This window comes from Myotis myotis, unplaced genomic scaffold (assembly GCF_014108235.1).
Source record: "Myotis myotis isolate mMyoMyo1 unplaced genomic scaffold, mMyoMyo1.p scaffold_m19_p_1, whole genome shotgun sequence".
NCBI classification, from domain to species: Eukaryota; Metazoa; Chordata; class Mammalia; order Chiroptera; family Vespertilionidae; genus Myotis; species Myotis myotis.
In genome coordinates this window covers 98,962,100-98,984,109 of record NW_023416313.1, presented here as the reverse complement: position 1 = coordinate 98,984,109, position 22,010 = coordinate 98,962,100, and the positions used below count along the sequence as shown (strand labels likewise).

Sequence of the window (22,010 nt, the reverse complement as noted above, 5' to 3'; positions counted from 1 at the left end):
TAGCAAAGGCCAGAATGCAGCAGGAACATGAGGGTCTGAGAATATAGACAAAGAAGGCCAATGTGCCTGAAAAGGAGAACCAGCGGCAGGCAGACGCCAGATGTCACAGGCCTAGTGAGAATATGGGACTGTGATTCTAACCTCAAATGGAAGCCAGGTAAGCAAGAAGTGGCATGATCCCGTTTACTTTGCAAAAAGATCATTCTGTTACTATGTGGAGAAAGAATGGAGTGAGAAAGCAGAGTGGAGGCAGGGGGGCAGTGAGGAAATTACTTCAATATTTTAAATAAGAGAAAGTATAGCTTAGGCTCACAATGGTGGCAATGAAAACAGAAATACATATGTGTACAAATTCAGGTTGCATTGGCTGACAGGAGAGAAAAATATGTAAGTGTTTCATTAATAAAAAAAATTAAAATTATGCAATTGCCCCTATCAAATTAGCAAAAGTTAAAACTGGATAATACCAATTCTGAAGACTGTGTAGTTCATAAACCTCTGAAGAGCAATTAGTTATTATTATCAAAAGCCTTAAAAATATTCTCATAATTTTCGACTTAGTAACTGGCACAAAATCAAGTCTTTTGTTGTTGAATGAATTAATTCAACTTTTAGAAAACATGCTTAACGAGAAAATCAGGATTTGTGCTCCAGGACATAACGAGCACATTTATCCTTGCAATACCCAACACTTACGGAGTGGCTTAACGACAGCGTATGGTGAAGTACTGAGCAACATTTAAAATAGCGTTTCAAGATCTGAGGGAAAACTAACTAAGGAAGCAAATTGTACTGGAGTTTTGTTTACATGCTGGCAAGTTTTTTTTTTTTAATATATTTTATTGATTTTTTACAGAGAGGAAGGGAGAGGGATAGAGAATCAGAAACATTGATGAGAGAGAAACATCGATCAGCTGCTCCTGCACATCTCCCACTGGGGATGTGCCCGCAACCAAGGTACATGCCCTTGACCGGAACCGAACCCGGGACCCTTCAGTCCGCAGGCTGAGGCTCCATCCACTGAGTCAAACCGATTTCGGCAACTGGCAAGTTTTGATATGACAACTGAACAGGGGAGAGCTAGCAAATAATTGGTAATAAAAATTTAACAATAATCTAGTCTAAAATCAAATCAATGCATATTTTCAGAAAACTTACATGCTCAACTCACTCCACACTGTCTGTACCTTACACTATTCAGCCTCTTGTTACCCTTGGTACTAAAAAAGGAAGCAGGGACGTTTCAGTTTTGTGGTTGTCTTGGTAATTTAAGTATAAACATGCACAAAGTCTATTTGTCTCTCTGTCTCCAGTGCCCAGCACAGGACCTGGCACAGAACAGGGACTTGCTCAATCCATCTTTTTTTTGGAGTGAAAATCACAAAAAAACAAACCCCAACCTTTTCAGTCCCAACTTAGCACCGAAAATTTTAAAACGTCAAACTGGAAGAGGTCCATAAAAGCTACAGTGCTAATAGTAATTGATAATATTGTGAGCGGCTACAATCTACCAGGCATTATTAAACTGTATGCTCCCTCTCTTCACTCCTCACATTAATCCTTCTCTGAAAGAATTACTTTGCACATTTTAAAGCCAGGGAACAGGTTCAAAAATGGTAAAGAACCAGCCCAAGGTCACAGAGCAACTGAGTTCCAACTCGACCCCTCTCGCGCCTAAACGCACCTACACTCGATGCACCACGAAGGGTGTGGCTTCTCGGTGATGGGAAGGGACCCGCTCTCGGGGTTCACTGTTTCTACCGGGAACCGCAGTGATCCCCTAGAGCCCCGGGTCACCAGGGAGACCAGACCGGGCCAGCGACCGCCCCTCCCCACGGGGACTTCCGGGGCCAGGACCCTCTTCCCCCGCCGCTCGGCGCTGCCACACTGGGCCTGGGCGTCGGCACCGGCCGGGGGCTCGCCCCTCCGCCCCGGGGGTTCCCTGTAGGATGACTCAGAGCCCAGCCTGGAGGATCAGGACCCAGGAACGGAGCTCTCTAAGGTTCGGGGCAGGAAGAGGAGTCTCCACCTCAGAGCAGCGGGAGGCGGCGGCCCGCAGGCGCTGTTTCCAGGACAACCTAGGCCCCCACCCCCCGCCTCCCAGTGTCTCCGCCCCCGGCGTCTCGCCGCTCCTCCCCTCGCTGGAGCCAGAGCTCCGAGCAGCGCCCGGCGGGAATGGAGGCGCTCGGTGCACTCTCACCTCTCAGCGCCTGGTGCATGCCCCCCACGCCGCTGTACAGCTCCAGCACCCGCAGGGGTTCCATTCCCGCGCCGCCACCGCCACCCCGGAACTAGGCCTGCCGGTCCCCCAGCTTCTCCTCCCTCCGCCGGCGCTGCGCCCTGGCCTCGGGTTCCGCGGCTTTTCAGTTCCGCCCCTTCCTGCAGCTCAGGCTCAGGGCTTCACCTGGCAGCTGGGGCCTGGGACTGGAGGGGCCGACAGGGGACACAGGGCATGGAACATGAGGTCTCACCAGTGAATAGCAGCCGCTCTGTGGTCTCATGTGCGCTTCGTCACCCTTCTAAGTGTTTTCTAGGGCCTTGGGAGGGAAGAAATCTGGAGCTCAGTGGTTGGGCAAAGTTTGCCTTTGCCTCAAAATCATTGGAATCCAGAAAACTCACTTTTCAGGCATGCCGCTTCTCCAGAAGTCCCTCGAACGCCTGAATTGTCCCACCTTTTCCCATTAGCCTGGAGCACCTAACACGTGCTTGGGTCATGGCGATAAATCTGACCGGCCTCTTCCCCAGAGAAGGTCCCAGAGTTACACATAGGGAAGTAGCACCTGTGCAGCAGAGCCCTGGTGCCTGCTATCATTGTTAGGGGCGCTACTTATATTTTAGCTTGGAAAACACCCCTCCATAGGATATGCGATCAGTGCAATATGGGACTATTTATGGTCCTCCAAGGGCTAGGGCCTTGCTTCTCCAGGATGGTCCAGTGACCAAATTACTATAAATTGGATTACAGACCAAGAAAGAAAAAAAGGCTATATGCCAGAGAGGCAATGTTCTCATTATGAAGTGTCCCTGTGTTGTTCCCATTACCGCCTCGGGTCTTGTAAGAAAAAATTAGGGAGGACCACTTGTACTAAGGTAACTGATTTCTCAGAAACTAGTGTTATCTGAATTACAGAACTGTCTGATCCACACTGATGTGTCCTATGAATGTTTAAATTGTAAAAGTGTATTATACTTCAAATGTTTTGCATTTATTGGTCACTTATTTCAGATAAGAAGGGTTTCGTGGTAGAAAGATAGCAGAGACCTGAGGTTAGCCCTGGCATTGCCAATAACTTGTTGTGTGTGACTCTGCACTGAGCCTGGTTTCTTCATCTGTATCATGAAGAGGAAGGAAGAAAGGGAAATGATTGCTGAGGGCCATGCAGCTTCAAGGAAGGTCCTGTAGCTGACTCAGTACTTGCAAAGGAGGTCCTGATTGGGCCACACGTTAATTATCCGCTCAAATTGAAATGATCTAGAAAGGAGACATTTCAAAAATCTGCTTTAAGCAAATGTACTCTTAAACCAACTCACAGAAATCATGCACACACTAACATCATATATGATGCATGAAGCAAACTTTTCTAATATGTATTACATAATATTAGTGCCGTAAATAGATATCATGCCATATACAGTCAATAATCAACACATTAAATAAATCTAGAATCTGTTTAGCATTAGTGCTATAAATCAAAATAAATATGACCAAGGATCTTACCCTGGAGGGGAGAGACAGGACAGAAATATGTGGAAGAGTTCATGAAAAATACCAACCTCCTGGGAGAACAGGAGGTAGAATCTCATCCCCACACAGGCTGGTTACAGACGGTTCACTCTGATATTGTGAAGAGTCTTCACAGTAGAACCCCAGACTTACCTTTGTTAACTTTGCTTTCACCCTTCTTGAACTCCAACTCCACTGTAAATCAGACGGCTCAGCATTCCCCAAGCACCATTTCCTACTTATATTCTTTACTGGCCTAGAATTCTTCAAGATCCACACTTCAAGTGGAACCTTCCTTCCAGATCCCCAGGCTAGGCACCCCCGCTTGTTTCAGTTCCTTAATCCACCCCATCCAATTCTCTGAAATACAGATTCCACCTGCCCCTATCACCACTCCTTTCAGTTCTCTTTAGCCCGGTTTTGACTTCCTACTAATATATGCCACATAATTTCTTTACACAGTATTTCTTCTCTAAAAACTATCGTGTGTGCTAGTCATTTCAAGAATATAAACTTCTCCACAATCATAATTTACAACTATCTCCATAGAAGATAGTTGTAGATGTTAGGTCCCTTGGCTTATGTGTGCGTTCTCTTCCAACCACTTGCACAAGTTTTGTGAGTTGAGGGTGGGAGGAATGCCCCAATCAGGAGTAGTTGAGGAGGAATATAGGATGGGCAGATAAATGTTAAAAGAAGATATATATTGATACTCAGTATCCTTTTTAAAAATACAAATATCAAAACGTGGACTTCAGGATATTCAGTGCATTTTCCTTCAAAACAGAGAAACATGCCTGGCCAGTATAGCTCAGTGGATGAGCATCAACCTAGGAAACAGGAGGTCAAGATTTGATTCCCAGTCAGGGCACATGCCCAGGTTGCAGGCTCAATCCTCAGTGTGAGGAGTGCAGGAGGCTGCCAATCAATGTCTCTCTCATCATTGGTGTTTCTACCTCTCTCTCCCTCTCCCTTCCTCTCTGAAATCAATAAAATATATATTTTTAAAACACACACACAAAGAGAAAACACACTTGTAAAAAAATGCTTCTCATGCACTGGCTAGGTGGTTCGGTTGGAGCAGCAGCCCATGCAGGTTTGATTCTCAGGTAGGCACATACCTAGGTTTCAGGTTCGATCCCTGATCGGGGTGGGCATAGGAGGTAACTGATCAATGTTTATCTCTCTCTCTCTCTCTCTCTCTCTCTCTCTCTCTCTCTCTCTCTCTCTCTCTCTCTTCAGATGAGGATTTTTAAAAATGCTATTTATCACCTGGCACATGTGAAATATATTAGAAATAATTAAAGGTTACAATATAATTCTAAGGATTATATCAAAATGATAATAGCATACTCAGTTATTTAAGGGATCATTATTAACTTGAAATCTAATAATATTCTATTCTTCCTCTCCTGTGTTTCTCTGGTCATTAATATCTAACTAAATTAAAGTCTGTCAAATGCTTAACATACTTTTTGACATCATTTTTGAGGTTCCATGATCCTGGCAATTTTTTATTCCTCTGTGAAACATGAGGTGGATTCCTATACAGGCTCACCCACAGGTAGAGTATACCCTCTTATGCCAATTGGAATAATGAATAAATTGCATTCTGGTTTTACATGGGAAAAAGTGGTCATTATGAATTACATGGAAAAAATTTTAAAAGTAGTCATATGGGAGTAAATTGGCAAAAATGTCCTCAGGAGAGGAAATTACATTCAGAAGAAACTTGAACTGGAAAGGCCCGGAGTGCTCATCTGCCACTTGTGAGTTCCACTTATTCTAGATGCCTTTTACGGTGTTTCTGCTCAGCCAGCACCAGTCCTTGGTTGGTGAGCTGCTAATGAGATGCCCAGAGTACTTCACAGGGTGGGGTGGTGGTGAAGGGCTTGAATTACTAAAAATTCTTCTTTAAAGTGACCTAAAATCCAGTTCCTTCGAGATTTGCCCTCTGTACTTATTGTGAAGAACTCTCTGTGTTCTGTAAGGAATTATGTTGCGGTTAAAACTGCAAGCTTCAGAGTCAAAGAGTGTAAACAGGAATCATAAATCTGCTGCTTCCTAACTTGGTGACTTGGGGAACGTCACCCAACCTCTCTGAGACTAGCAACATCTGCAACGTGTAGAACTAGGACACGCGGTTGCTATAAGGATTATGTGAAAATTAAAGCAGTTAGCCCAGTGCCTAGCCCTAGCACAATATACATGCATGTTTTATAAATAGTATCTATGTAATAACATTCTCTGAGTGATGCGCTCTCAGTCCCGTCAGCTGTGCCATGTGGCATGACTGATCCCTGGGGTCAATCACAGTTTGGTGATGCCCATTTTAGGAGCCGTAACTGAACACTGGGCCTTAACAAGGTCAGATCATCAGGCTACAGAGTGGCCCAGATGGCACAGGCATCAAAGGCCCTAGGCGAGCTGGTGGGAGGAGGAGCCTGCCCGGAGCAGAGTGAAGGAAAGGCTGGAAGTCCGGAAGCCATAGGCACGACTGAAGGGGTGCTGAGCGTAGACGCATCGCAAGTCAGAAGGCAGCAGCACACGGCGGGAGAGACAAACGCCTAGCTCTTAACTCCCAGAAAGGCCAGGGGAGCTGTGAAAGGTGGGTGTACAGGCCTGGCAGTCTTAGGGCAAAATTGTCCAAGTGACCTTAAAAGCAGGATGTATGAGCTGGGAGACCTGGGGTAGAGGTGAGGGCGAACCTATCAGTATCATCCAATCATTTATTGATTTTTTTTCTTGTGCTGGGCACAGAAGAAACTTTTAATCAAAACAACTTTAAAAGTGTAAAACTCTATACTCTATTTCTGACCATAAAGGAGCCAATAATAATAATAATAATAGTAATAATAATAATAAAAACAATTTAATACTTTCTACTTCCAAAGCATAGCACTATTTTTAAATTTTCAAAAATAAATAAAAATTTCATTGATTCTCTAGAGCTCCATTGTCCATCGGGTAGCCTCTGGACACATTTGGTGATCTGAGTTTAATTAACTTGCAAAATTTAGCTCAGCAGTCACACTGGGCACCTTTCAAGCGTCCAATGGCCGCCATGGCTGTTGGCGACTGTGCTGCTCCGCAAGGAGAGAGGACGTTCCCATCACCACAGGAAGCCCTGCTGGACGGAGGTGCTGGAGAGGGGCAGTCTCTGCACGTTATGACCCTCCTGGGTAGCCCATCATTCCATGAACAGCAATTGCTCAATTATTGCATATTGGACCTGATTTAAAGCAAGTGCCCCAAAAATACGGAGTGAAAGGGACCCACATAAAAGCAGACCTTGTAGCCAAAGATTCGTCTTTTTTCTCTGGTGTCCAGTCATCTTGTTCATAGGCTGTCACGGGGGAAAAGAAACAGGAGACAGTGGATGTGTTCTCTCAATGACATGATAAACTTCCAGGAGAAAAAGAGCAGACGGAAAAGGACGCATCTCGTGGTGTCTTAGAGGAGAACTTTCCTGTTGTGAGGTAAAGTCTAGTGACTTTTGGTTGTGAATACTCTCTACACTTACCTCTAAAGAAGAAAAAGAATAATTTTTAATTGGAATCAAGAGGAGCAGAATTATAGGCTTTCTGATGAAAAGCATGGCCACCATGAAGTTTGTCGTGTAGCTTGCCATTTCAAGAAGTACTCAAAGATTTTGACACTGATTTTTCTCTTTGAGGTTATTTCTGACAAATGTAACTTAAAAATGGTTAAAAAATAAATGAAATAAAAATAAAAAATGATTTTCAGCAAATGTTCAACATTACATTTTAGTTAAAGGTAGTGAAATTCTCTGTCTTAAAACTGCTTTCATATGCTCATGGAAAGTTAGAACTAGAAGGAACCTATTTCCTTAGGCCCAGCTAGAAGGCCTGCTTTCCAGTGTTTTCTTTTGTTTCAACTATTTTTAAATATAGCACCCTTTGTTCAAACAAAACATCATCTAGAATCAGAGGGGAGAGGGAGAGGTAGAGGGAGAGGGGAGGGAAGGGAGGGAGGGGAGGGGAGGGGGAGGGGGAGGGGGAGGGGGAGAGGGAGCACACACGTGCGCGCACACAGCTGTTGTGTTGCTGAAGCTTGGTGATGGGAGGCCCAGACCTTCCGCCCCCATTAACCCCCATAGCTGCCTTTAAGTGACCCTGTAGGACATGACTGTAAACCACTGGTTTCTTCCAGCCTCAGTTTTACAGATGGAGACACAGAGACACAGAGGTCCAGAGGTTTAGATAACTTGTCCCAGCCCATGATTAAGTGGAGAGTAGGGAATTCCAACTCAGGTTTCTCCCAGAGGTCTTTCCAGAATACCCTGAGATGTAGCCGAGGGTCCAGACCAAAGCAGCCCTAGTCAGCAGAATGCATTGCTTCCTGAGAACAGACAGGTCGGCCTGAGAAATGAAGGCAGCTTGTGAGCTCAGTAAAGGAAACCTGAAGTGACAGGGCAATGCATGTTATAATGGTCAGACAAGCAGGTTAATTCTGCTTCACAAAAAAGGAACCATCTCGAAGGCTAATTACTAACATTTATAACAGACTAGAGGCCCAAAGCAGCTGTGGCTTCATCCCGAAGGTCATCTGAAGGTCATCCAGTCTAGCATATTATGCTTTTATTATTATAGATTCTCTGCCCAGTCACTCCTGCAAAGACAACTTGATACAGTGCAAGAAACATGGTCCTGAGAACAGATAGATTAATATGAATCTTGCTTCTAATACTTTCTTCATCTATGAAACAGGAATAATATTTGTTAAGAAGGTAGTTGTCTGGATTCAATTATTGATTATATATATACATATATATGTACATTAGAACAATAAATACTGACTTCTTCCCACTTTCTTAACAACTTTGTCATAGCATAAAATACAACTATTTTTTTCTAACAATTATATAGAGAAATTGTTTTTCCAGTATGTTTTCAAAAAGAATGTACTACCAAGAGACTAATTGGCACGTTATCTAACAAGATGTTTTTCTTTATTGTTTTCTGTGAAGCCTGCATTATTTCAGGTGGAAAAGCAAACCCCACGATGGGACTAGAGGAGATAAAAATGTAATGGTTTCGAGAGCTGTTATTACTTTGCTCCTTTCTCTAGTAATTTATCTGAACATGGGGAACTGTTTGAGTTCTAAATCCCACAAACCAGATCCAGCAAGACCAGGGAAAGGAAATCTCACACACACACACACACACACACACACACACACACACACACACAGCAGACACATATATACACACACGCTCAAACTCCACAAAAGCCCTTATTCTTCTTCATAGTCTTTTTTTTCATTGCTATAGTTGTCAGTACTGACAAACCAAAATCCAGAGGAAAATCATCTGTAAGGTTTTTCACCTCATCCTTGCTAGTTAGGTACTAGTTTAGATACACTACGGCATCAGTTAGCATCATTCTCACTTGATCCAATAGTGATAAAAATAACTGACATGTAATTACATAACAGTTCCATTGTACTCCCATTACTGTATTGATTCACCATGTAAGATAAAAACAAACCAACTTTGTTATTTACTTAAAATTGTTAAAATTTACCTTATCAGTTTTCAAAGTCACTTATGTAAACATTATACTACACAAGCACAACTTCGCAGCTGGAATGCACCAGAGGCCAATACCCCTTATATTACAGAGTTAACTGAATTCTGCAAATCAAGACTATCAGTGTTGCATTTCCATCTAAGGTAATGACCGAGGAGTGAAAATATAGTACAAGTCCCAAAGGAATTTGTTCTATGTTTAGTCATTCAGGGAATTCATAATGACTAAAATTGACTATATTTCAGAAGATGGCAAAAGTATATTTGAATAATAAGATAATATCAATAATAAATGATAATATAGGCCTGCAAGTTTCAAAGAACTTCATGAATATTTAAAATGCTTATTAATTTATTTCAGACTGATCAGCTTTTCTTCCTTATTACTCTGTTTTTTCACAAAGCATATGGAAATAAGGCTGTCAGAGAAAGACGAGTATCACATGATCTCACTTATATATGGAATCTAAGGAACAAAATAAACTGACAAGAAAAATAGGACCACAGACATGGAAGCATGAAACTGACTGACAATCTCAGAAGGAAGGCGAGGAGGAGGGTGGGAAGAGATGATCAAAGAATTTATATGCATATATGCATAACCCATGGCCACAGACAATAGACAGGTGAAGGCCTGGTGTCCTGTAGGAGCTGGGTGGAGAGGGCAAAGGGGGTAAAATGGAGGACATTTATAATACTCTCAACAATAAAATATTTTTTTTAAAAAAAAAGAGAAAAGCCTTCATGTGATCTGCTCAATATTACATAAGTCAATCAATAGTCATTGATTTATTAACATTTATTATTCATTCATTCATGAACAGATTTATTTATAGGTCACAGAATCACATATTTAAAAAGAGAAATTGAAAGAAAGCATTCAATTTTTTGTTTTCTTAATAACTGGAAGGCATCAGATAATAAATGAAAGAAGAGAGGCAGTATATATTTTGGGGGAAAACCACATTAGGAGCTAAAAATCATTCTGGTTAGGAAAGAATGTCAGGAATCTGCATGTCATATCTTTTTTTATTCCTTTCATTTTAGGACTAAATCCTCAGATAGGCTGGGAAAAGAATGCAACAAAGAGCATTATTTGTATGTCCTTGTAGAATTCACAGTTTTAAAATCCTAAAGCTTCAGATGGTAGTTTCATTATATGACTTGTGCTATAAAGATGTGACTTTTTTTGAAAAACAGATTTTTATTATTACCAAAAGGGAACGAGACTCAATAAACACACATTAGAAATGCCCAGCATATTGAAAGCCAAACCCAATTCTAAGCACCTCTCCTCTACGCATTTTTTTCTTTTTTAGTAATATTAGGGAAATTAAGAAATGTATAAAAAACAAAATTTAAAAACCACAAGAGAAAACTGTGGCTAACATTATGATGTTTCTCCTTCTGGTCTTTGCACTAATTATATTTTACCAAAATCATAATCTTCTTGCATATATATTTTATATCCTGACTTTCTTCACCTAACATTTTATGATTACCAGTTCTGAATTTCATTCAATATATCAAAGAGGTACACAGATTTTGTTATCTTGATTTTTTTTCTGAATTTTAGAAATAATACATGCTAATTTTGATGGGTAAAACAAATTATCTATACTAATAAAAGTGTAATGTGCTAATTGGACCAAACAGCCAAACGACCTTCTGGATGTCGTTCCTGACGAAGCTGTGGAGGCGGGGCTGAGGCAGAGGTGGTTAGGGGCATTCAGGCAATTAGGCAGAGGTGTTAGGGGTGATCAGGCAGGCAGAGGCGGTTAGGGGTGATCAAGCAGGCAGGCGAGTAGTTAGGGGCATCAGGCAGGCAGGAGACTTACATGACATTCCAAGCCCAGGTTTATATTTTACTTAGGTACCCACCTACAGAACAATCACAAGGTCATCAGAGACATTTTTGGCATGAGCTCAGAGTTGCACATATCTGTACACATATGTCTGTGTCTGAATTTTAACATCAAAAATATATATGCCTGCAATGCAAAAGAAAACACAATTTAAGCACAGTACAAAATACATTTTGTTTAAATTGTCTCAAGACTAGTTTATTTGAATACATGCAGGAATGGAGGGTCATCTTGAAAGTGATAAAAGTTAATAGTTTTTTAACTTCATGTGATCATGATTTTTTTATTTTAATTGATCTTTATTGTTGAAAGTATTACAGATGTCCCTTTTTTTTTCTCCACTGACACCCTAATCTGTCCCCACCCTCCACCCCAGGCCTTCACTGCCCTATTGTCTGTGTCCAAGGGTTATGCATATATGCATGCACGTTCTTTGGTTCATCTCTTCCCACCCACCCACCCTGCCTTCCCTCTGAGATTCCACAGTCTGTTCCATACTTCTTTGTCTCTGGATCTATTTTTGAACATAATTTTTAAAAGCATTTTAGTTCCTAAAACAGTAACATAACTTACTTTCAAGTGATGCCAGTCTCTTTTTAAAAAGCTGCCTATGAGGGAAAGACTAAATACCAACACCTTAAAAAACACTCACTCTCATTTAAAGCTTTCCTCTGTGATTAGCATGAGCACTCCGGAGTCCCAATCACAATGCAGATGCACCCCCAGCACCAGAGACTCTGGGCGATAGTCTGTGAAGGCAGAGCATTCCCAAAGTGATCGCTCCCCTTTCACCTCAGTAGGAGTTGACGTGCAATTTTTGACTAAAAGTACCAAACACCAGATGCCAATACCGAAGTAAAATACAACAGTATAATGCAATGTTTCCAACGGAAGATTCCAGAAAGAGTTCTATAACATTTATAACCGTTTACCCAGGGGAAGGTAAAAAGATGAAGGTTTTTGGAGAAAGTTACCAGCATGCCTCTCCTCAGAAGACCGATGGGGCCCTTTGCCACGCACCTCAAGCACAGGTTCAGTGCTTCAAAGAACCACCCAGGAAGTTTGTTTCCTCATTACCCTCTGAGGTTTTTTTATTTTTCAATTACAGTTGACTTTCCTTCTTTTTTATCTATTTTATTGATTTTTTACAGAGAGGAAGGGAAAGGGATAGAGAGTTAGAAACATCGATGAGAGAGAAACATCGATCAGCTGCCTCCTGTACACTTCCCACTGGGGATGTGCCCACAACCTGTACGTGTCCTTGACCGGAATCCAACCCGGGACCCTTCAGTCCACAGGCTGACACTCTATCCACTGAGTCAAACTGGTTAGGGCTACAGTTGACTTTAAACACTATTTTATATTAGTTTCAGGTGTATAGAATGGTTGTTAGACAATTATATAATTTTTGAAGTGACACCCCCATGATAATCCTAGTACCCACCTGACACCATAATAGTTATTACACTATTGACTATATTCCCTATGCTGTACTTTACATCTCCATCACTCTTTTGAGACTACCACTTTGTACTTCTTACTCCCTTTTTTACCCAGCCCCCCAAAACCCCTTTCACCTGGCAACCCTCATTTTGTTCTTTGTATCCATGAGTCTGTTTTTTGGTTCATTTACGTTGTTCTTAAGATTCCACATACAAGTGAAATCATATGGTATTTGTCTTTTCTCTGTCTGGCTTATTTCACTAACATAATACCCTCTCTAGAGGGTACCTTCTGAATTTTAGAATGTAAAGTACGTTCCTTGGACCAGATCTAAGCCACACAAGAGAGAGCTAGCTGACTTGGGCTCTGTTCAAGAATCACCCGCTGGAAAGAAGATATCAGAGAACACAGAAGCAAGGAGTGCACTTCTGAAAAACTCCTACCTTCTGTGGAAGCCAAAATAAAAATGCACTTCTGTGTGTCAAGGGAGCGTTGGGAGAGACATCCCAATAATGAGAAGTCTCCCAAGAAGCACCTGCTAGAAAACGGGCCAGTTTTAAACGCAAGCTGAAACCAGAGGTGCAAACCAACACTCGATCATCAATAGCACCTGCCCAGTAAGAACTTTTTCTCCCCCACCTCTTCCGTTTATGAGCTCTAACCCGTAGTTAGCAAGATGAGGAAGGAGGATGGAGAGAGGGAGAGAGGGGAGGAGAGGAGAAGGGAGGGGAGGGGGAAATCCAGTATTCTCATTTTCTATGGCTCCTTGCATCCAGCACTCAATCTAGGAGAGAGAAGACACATAACTTTAACACAAGATTGAAATTTTGCTTATTACAGGACTTGCAGATTATAAATCACGTGATTAATGTTCTCAATTAGAAGTGATCAGAGAATTGTTTGACTTTAATTAAAGTGACCAGAAAAGTCATGGGAACTCCTTGAATTTTCATTTTCAAAATGATCGGACCCTTTTACCAGCTGCCCTCTTCTTTTATTCTTCCTTGCCCTTGACTTCCAGGCTTCTGTCCTCTTCTTCCTGCTAGAGTTCAATAACAAACACCCACATTATTGAGTACTTACTCTGTGCTAGGCACTCACCTATGTATTGCATGAACATTTCTCTTCATCTTCATGCAACCCTGAAATATTACCACCCCATTTCAGTATGAGGACACTGAGCCTTCTCCATGGTTGCACCATAGGAAGCAGAGGATCTGGGAATTTACCCACGTAGCCTGACTCCACAGTCATCGTCCCCCCAAAGGATGAGTGAAGTGCAATCTCTTAGTTCAAAGGATAAAAAATGTCAGGCTTACTTTCTTTAATTAAACATATGTGGGTCTCCCTTATTTCATGAGAAAGTGGAAACATTCCACTGATGGAGAATTAGTAGAAAAGTCAACACAGCTATTTTTTTATAATCATACAAGCTGCTGACACACGTATTCTAAACTCCTGGGTGATGTCACTGTGTCAACAATCACAAAGCCTCTCCAATCCAGACATAAAACAACAACATCTAAAATTTGTAATGTTTGACCTTTAGAAACTGCATTTTCATATTTTAATCCAACTTTATTCTCACAGGGATCCTCTGGGTGTGCATCATCCGTGCCGTGTTTTTTATGAGGAAACTAAGATTAGAAGCTTTAAAAAACTGTGTTTCACTTAACATCACAAACTAATACATGACAGAGCCAGAACTAAAAGGGGCAGATGTCAAAGGGAAGTTGAAAAATTAACCCATTTTTGTATCAACTTCCAAACCTCTCTGCACCATCAATATTTATATTAATCATGCTTGACCCTTACGCTCCGCATTTTTCCATGCTCCAAGTGCCACGCAAATCCTCTACCATATATTGAAGCCCTCACTTCATCCCAGTGAGATAATTCATGGAGAGTAACAACACACGTGGTTTTCAGATGCAGAGACTGGAGTTTCAAGGGGCCAACAAGTTCGCCTAGTCAATGCAATACAATAATCTTATAGAGTTTTACAAACTTGAGTTGAATTTATTCTTTAATATGGAAAGACATGTCTTTTCTCATGGGAGAGGTTATTCTAGAATTTCAGAGCTGTGCAAACATATTTTCCGTAACCTCGTCATCTGGATTGCCCTTCCCTGAGAAAGCAAAGGTTCATGCAAGCAATTAGTTCTGCTGATTATGTCCCAGGCTTTCTCTTTGTTCTTTTTTGGAATTCTAAGAGGTAAAATATTTTATCTCTCTATTCTTCCTTTCCTTATGAGCAAACACTCATCAACATGCCCGCTCTCCAACCCCTGTATTTTTCATACCCTCCCTGGCCACAGCACTAACAGTTCATTAGCACAATGGTTCTCAGACTTTAGCATTCCTCAGAATCATCTGGAATCATCTTGTTAAAACGCAGATTGCTAACCCCCCCCCCCCCACCGCCCCATCCCCCGGGGTTTCTGATTCAGTCCGTCTGGAGCGGGGAAGGATAGCTGGCATTTCTAACAAATGTCCAGGGGATGCTGCTGCCGAGCTGGTCTGGGGACCGCACTTCGGGGACCACGGGACTGTACTTCCCCCACATGTTCCCCGTCCCCACAGAAAAGCTTCCAGCAGCTAAGGTTCATGAGCACAAACGGTGCTCAGTGCCTTGGCCGCACACTAAGGCTTCTATCTGGAGGGGAAAGAATGGTTGGCCTGACTCACGGTCTTTTCAAGCTTTGCCAGCCACAAAATTAAAAACAGAAAAGGGCTGCAGTGAGAGCAAAATGGAAACAGCCACAGTGACACTGTCCACATGGTGAGCCTTACAGCATGACTTCTGGAGTCAGGACAAGAGATATCGGGATGGTTCAGGTGCCTGTAGGTGGAGCGCGCTAGGAGCGGGCACCACAGGCCTCACAGGAAACCGGGGCTCCTGTCCGGACCCCAGGAGCCAGTCGGATGCTTGGCTCCCAGTTTTCTTCAACTGTCGACAGTACGTTCTTCCACTGACTTCTCCAAACACACATCGACCTAAAACGCTTTGGATGAACTAACTTCTTCCACAACTTCTCTACTGTTTCTTTTAAGCCAATAAGCAAATACCGTTGGAGCATCAGGCAGGTAGACAGAGAATCTGGAGAGAGACACTGGCAAAGGACTGTCCTTCCAGCTCCTTTATTTTTATAACCATCGCCTCTAGACAACTCTCAAAGGAGACTTGAATCCCATTTTTCATCTCCTTGAAAAAAGGAAGGCATTTTAATGTAGTGGTATAAAGTACTTCAGTATTCTAGTTTATCAAAAGTGTGACTAGTATTTTAAATAAAACAGATTAAATAACAAAATGAAACTGACAAGAAATATTATTATAAGACACCGCATTTCTGCTTAGAAAATAAGCTACTAATTCTACCTTTATTTAATTTAGCAATATTTTGCAGAAACTACTGACCTTTATTCTGATCACCGTGAGTCCATTAAATTTCAAGATATGGGCCAGCCAGTGAATAATATGCTCCTAAGTAATAAACCCATACCATCCAATGCACTTTTTCTGCCCTCGTCCAAAGAAAAGAAGAGAGATGCATAATGGTAAGGTCCCTGAATGCACCAGTTTTGAAGGAAGGAAGCCACTCGGTAGGAGCATGAGTCACCAGAACTACTTCCTTAGTGATAAAAGTTGCCTAAGTAACCTAGATGCCTGGGCAGTCTGCTGGGTTTCAAACCACTAGTCATTTCCGTTACTTAATTGCTAACTGTTCTTCCCCACTGCAGTTTGGAGCCTGTGTTTTATGTAGTAACCCAGCAACTAGTTGTTTTGTTATATTTTATCAAGGACAACAGAACAGGAAATTTTACATTTCCATGGATTTCAGAGTAAAAGTCGGTGTTATTTCATTCTAACTTTAAGGGGGGATAATTACGTTACTCACACTAGGTCTCCCTGCGGTAGAATGATTATGTAAGGCTTGGAGACAAAATGATTTAACGGAGAAGGGAGAAGTAGACCAGATGCCCTCTGAGCCAAAGGAAGGTGCTGGATTCATTTCTGGGTCCTTAGCACCCAGCAGAGAACCAGGCACACACTAGGACTCCAAATACATTGGCTGAAGGGGGTCACTAATTCTCCGCAGAATAATCCAATCTGTTAAGTAATTGTGCCACTACCGAGTTAGGATTTCATCAGGCTGTTTAACACTTTCATGCATTCTTTTACCCTTGAATCTACAAAGAACTGTCATATTTGTTACTCTTGCCCTTATACACATGTGAAGCACTCTCCCCTCCTTTAATCCTTACCAAAGATATGTTCCTATTGATTTAAGACAGAGAGAAGAGAGAGGAGAGAGAGAGAGAGAGAGAGAGAGAGAGAGAGAGAGAGAGAGAGAGAGAGAGACATTGACTAGCTGCCTCTGTAGGCACCCTGACCAGGGATGGAACCCACAACCTGCATATGTGCCCTCACCAGGAATCGAACCTGCCGGATGACACTCCAACCAACGGAGCCACATTGGCGTGGGCTCATGTAAAGTACTTTAAAGTATTTTAAATAGAATTGGTGTTCATGAGCATTACTTGGGAACAATCTTAAGTGTATTGACAATAAGATTACTATGGTGCAAGAAATTTTAAAAGCTGGATAGCAAGCTCATATGTGTTATCAGTAATGTTCCTTTAGCTTTGCCGTGAGAATCTTGGTTTTCCTGTAATTCACTGGACTTCTCATTTCACACAACTCTCTCATGATTCTTGAACAGTACAATATTAGTACCCCGCATGTTAATAAATCTCCCTAAAATTCAAACTAATGGCGAGTAAGTATGAGTTAGAGGTACAGTTAGGGTTATGTGTTCCAAACATGTGGGCAGTTTATTTCTTTTCCACTAGCAAATGTGGCTAAGGGTTTTTATCCACTTAATTGTATGCAGGAGTCATATGTCATATATATCAAATCATTCTGGTGGTTGAGTCAGAATTAAGAAATGAGATCTCCATAGAAAACCCCTAAAACTGTCCAGAAATGTCTTGATGATTCATTAAGGACATCATATTCTCTGAATTCAGAGGGGTCCTATTGCAACAGAACAGGAGAAAAAGAAGTCCAAAGAGATAAACTGACACTCTGATAAGAATGCCAAAGAGACCTGAGGATGTCACCAACAGCGGTACAACAACACCATGGCATGTGAGGTGCCACAGTACAGTGACGTTACAGTGCAGAGTCTAGAACCTTAAGTCCTGGGTTCAAATCCCAGGTCTGCCACTTCCTGGCTGTGTGAGCCTAAGTGAGTTACTTACTTTCTCTGAGGTAACTTACTATTACTTACTTTCTTCATATGTCTAATAGGGCTGTTGTGAGGATTAAATAAGTTAGCGCATGCTAAGTAAGTTAACACTTGGCATACAGCAGGGGCTCAGTAATGCCAGTAATCATTATGATTACCATTAGCTTTCCTACCTGGGCCAGACTTCGATTCTAGTAATGACATCACAGCATGCCTAGTTATCATGGACATGAAACTAACCCAGTGTTAGCAAAAGAAAAACCCTGATCTAGACATGCAAGGATCTCTGCACTGGGTGGTCCTCACACATGTCTTAACTACTAAAGTTCTAGCCATGGCAGAGAGATAGATTACAATATTGTATCAGAATAATGTTTCATAATTTATGCTATGAAAAAAAATGTACTGAGTCTACATTAAATTCAAGTTCCCTGATATATTTTGCAGTTATTCCACATTTCCATGAGTCACTTTAGAGAGCATATTTCAGTACTTAGCTAATTAGAAATACAAAACCTTACACAATAGTTTAGAAACCACTGCAATAGATTATGAAGAGGGCTGTCAATCCCTTTATTCTGCTAAGGTTTACTCAGAATGGCTTTTCTTTACTTATTTCTTATGATTTTAATACATCTCGATTATATTTTGCCTTGCATAGTTTCATCATTATGCCATCTTATATAATTTTCACAATAGTACCTGGGATCCACAAGGACAAGCACACCAATACAGGAGACTTACATGACATTCCCAGTCCATATTCACATTTTACTGAGGCACCCACCTCCAGAACTATCACACGGCCAGTAGGGATGTTTTAGGCATGAGCTCAGAGTTGCATTGCTCTGTCTGTACACATATGTCTGTGTCTGAATTTTCACATTTAAAAAGTTATGCCTGCAATGCAAAAGCAAAGATAATTTAAACACAATACATAATATATTTCATTTAATTTGTCTCAAGTCTAGTATACGTGAATACAGACGGGAATCCAGGATTAGTTTACCAACTGATAAAAGCTAACACTTTTTTTAAACACTTGATGTGAACATCATTTTAAAACACATTTTAGCTCCCAAAGCCATAACATAAATTAGTCCCAAGATATATGTCAGTTGCTTTAAAAAAAAAAAAAAAAGCTTCCTACAAAGAAAAGACTAAATATCCATATCTAAAAAGCCACTCACGCACGCTTAGAGCTCTCCTCTGCAATGGGCATGGGATTTTTGCCCTCCATGCGCCATCACACGGTGTCGCTCTGATTTATGTGTTGATGGTTCTTCTCATGCGTGGCCTTTGGATGTTCACGTCTAAGCTCTCCGGTGACCTCCGCCAGCCTACATGGAGACCGAAGTTCGGGGGGTATATTTTAAACTGCGAATTTACCGAACATATTTAAAAGTAAATTAAATATTCAAGATTCTAACGAATGTCATTTCACTGGCTAAATGAATGTGGTATGCCAGAACGAAAGCGCCCCCAAAGTGTTGGGAAGATCGGTCCATTCATTACTCAGTTTTGCGATAAGTGAGACGGACTTCTTTCATTTTTCCCAAACTCACAGGAAAGAGATTTGGGCTATACACATAACGATATTTCCTTTCTAACCTCACAGGTTGTCATAAATACAAACCAGAAATTAGTTTTTAATTTGTTCCGTTCTTTAAAAGAAACCTGTGCTATTAAACCGTTATTATCATTAGACCCATTACCCAAATATCTCCTGAAGAAAACTTCCACCACTTGGGAACCAGATGATGACAACAAATAGGCAGAGCAAATTTCCAGGATGCCGAAGCACTTGGCAAAATGTCTCCAGTAACAGGACCTTCCCCTTTGTCCTAAAAAATGGCAAAAACATTAAAGGTCAAAGGTCAGGTACCTGCATGCTTTCTGTGGTAGTCTCACTAAACTGTGATGGTATTGGTTAGGTCTCTTTCAAATAAGGTCCAGTTTTTATAACTGGTTTGTGTTTGTTTGGATCAGGTGAACCAACATTGAAAATGGAGCTTCATGTCTTGGGCTAATATTGACTTGACTTTTTTTTTTTTTTTTGGCACTAGGTTTTCCCTCTATGTGTTAATTGACATCTTTTGTTCCTTCTACAAATTTTTACCTTCTTTTTCCTTATTCATAAACTGTTCATTAGACTTGATGAAATTATAAACTACACATAGTTCAATGGGAAATTCTAACCTTTTTTTTTTCCCCAAGAAAAAGATTCAAAGAGATTTCTAGGAGTTTGTCTTTAAGCTTCTTTTTCTCTGAACTTTAGAAAATTTAGAGGAAACTGAAGTGCCTGATTTGTCATTACCTGTGGAGACCAGACCAACACACTCACACCAGGTAAGGAACAATATAAGGCAATCGACACTCATTTATGTCAACAGACTAGAGCTGCTGTAAAGGGTAAAACTGCATTATTCAGCTTTTACCCACCTTTCCCATAAAGTTGGGCTTTATATAGACTAGAGAAGGGAAGACACTTCCAGGTAAAGGGATTTCAATGAATTATCTTTCACTTCAAATTAATTTCCCACCGACATTGTTTTTGTGTCTAATGCGTCCATTCGCTCAGAGCCCTGTGACTTGCCTGTCCTCTCTGGCTTCACAGCCTTCATCGTCATTGTATCCCCAAGGTCACCTCCTTTTTACCATTCACCTGATCTACTGCAAACAGCCATCTAATTGGCCTCCCCCGCTCCTCCTCCAGCATGCCAGCACCATCGTCCTCAAATGCAGCTACAGGCATGCCTTTCTCTTAGTCACAAAGGCAGTGAATTCCCACTGCCCACCACATCAATTATACACTCCTCTCTCTGGCATTTTGTCCTCCAATGCATGGTCCCATGTTAGCGTTCAATGCCCTCTCTCCCCTACAACTGCTCCATCGTCCAGCCACCCTGGGATTCTTGCTACTGCCGGAATGTGGCCGGAACTCTGTCATCTATGCAATCTTTGGGTATGCTGTCTCACCTGTCTTAAACATCCTTTCTCTACCATGGTAAGCTGTAAAAATCATACTCATGCCCCCAAATACCACCTCTTCAAACTACATTTTCTAATCTCCCTCAAATGGACAGGATCATGTCTCCATCAAAACCCTCCCATATTTCCCTCATGTCTCCATCAGGTCTCTCACTCACCACGTCCTGCTGGGTATGACAGCACTGCTCGGGGTTCCTAACCCTTTCACAAGCATAGGAGCTCCCAGAGGCATGCAAAGTGCATATACTGAGAAGCATGGCAGGCAGTGCAGAAAACGGGAAACACCTACCTGTTGAATGGAATGTGAGGAAGGACCTGAGGCGGGGAAAATGTGGTGTGTTCGTGGAGCAGAGAGAAGCGTAGGGCCCCCCTGAAATTGCTGTCTGGTGGGCAGCAGTGGCAATAAGGATGGACGTGTTACCTAGCACGGCTTTCAAAGGCCACAGTTGAGCTATGCTCTTCAGCCTCCAGCTGCAGCAAAGTCTCTGGTTCCTTCATCATCTTTATTGCAAATTGTAGCTACTTTGCTCTTTTACTTGAGTATTGTCTCTGAGCCACACATTCCAAGAGTGCATGCATTAAGCCTGCCTTGTTGATCTTTCCCAGTGTCTAGCAGAGTGACTGGCATGTGTCAATATTCAATAAATGCGTTTTGAGTAAGTTAATAAAATTTGTGGATCATAAGAGCCTGTAAAGATGAAATCAAGTCACATGTAAAGTAACTAGCACAATGCTTGAACATAATAAGCACTAGAAAATATTAGTGGCCTCCCTCCCTTTCTCCCTCCTCCCTCCCTCTTTTCTTCCCTCCCTCCCTTCCTCTCTGACTACTCCTGCATCAGTCCCTACATTAAAAACAGCGTATCAGGTTTCTCTCTAGGCACTGAAAATAGGATAGTGAACAAAAGAGAGAAAAAAACCCTGCCCTCAGGGAGCTTAATGAGGGAATGAGTGGTTCACTTCGGATCTCCAGGGGATCCGACGAATGCAGTTATTAAGAAAAGGGGATGGTGGTTTGGCTCAGTGGATAGAGTATCGGCCTGTGAACTGAAGGGTCCCGGGTTTGATTCTGGTGCCCGGGTTGCGGGCTTGGTCCCCAGTAGGGAGCGTGCAGGAGGCAGTCAATCAATGATTCTCTCTCATCATTGATGTTTCTAACTCTCTCTCCCTTTCCCTTCCTCTC

At 41.8% G+C, this 22,010-nt stretch overlaps 1 protein-coding gene across 31 annotated transcripts in view; it reads right to left on the bottom strand.

Moving 5' to 3' along the window:
* TRDMT1 (tRNA aspartic acid methyltransferase 1) overlaps positions 1 to 21,589 on the bottom strand; it is a 77,252-nt gene extending 55,663 nt beyond the window's left edge. For 2 of the 31 annotated variants that reach the window (XM_036346164.1, XM_036346156.1), the window contains exons 1-6: positions 16,003 to 16,936; positions 15,654 to 15,789; positions 13,028 to 13,626; positions 11,794 to 11,890; positions 11,158 to 11,267; positions 2,201 to 3,472 (exon numbers count right to left, since the gene is read on the bottom strand). In XM_036346164.1, coding sequence (XP_036202057.1) covers positions 2,201 to 2,264 — 64 coding nt within the window. In that variant the 5' untranslated portion in view covers positions 2,265 to 3,472; positions 11,158 to 11,267; positions 11,794 to 11,890; ... (1 more) ...; positions 15,654 to 15,789; positions 16,003 to 16,936. Of the gene's footprint in view, positions 1 to 2,200; positions 3,473 to 7,003; positions 7,194 to 11,157; positions 11,268 to 11,793; positions 11,891 to 13,027; positions 13,627 to 15,653; positions 15,790 to 16,002; positions 16,938 to 18,623; positions 18,737 to 19,026; positions 19,177 to 19,551; positions 19,681 to 21,116 lie in introns of those variants that run through there. The other 29 variants (XM_036345959.1, XM_036345968.1, XM_036346048.1 and 26 more) reach the window with 29 other exon arrangements.
* Between the last annotated feature and the right edge of the window lie 421 nt (positions 21,590 to 22,010).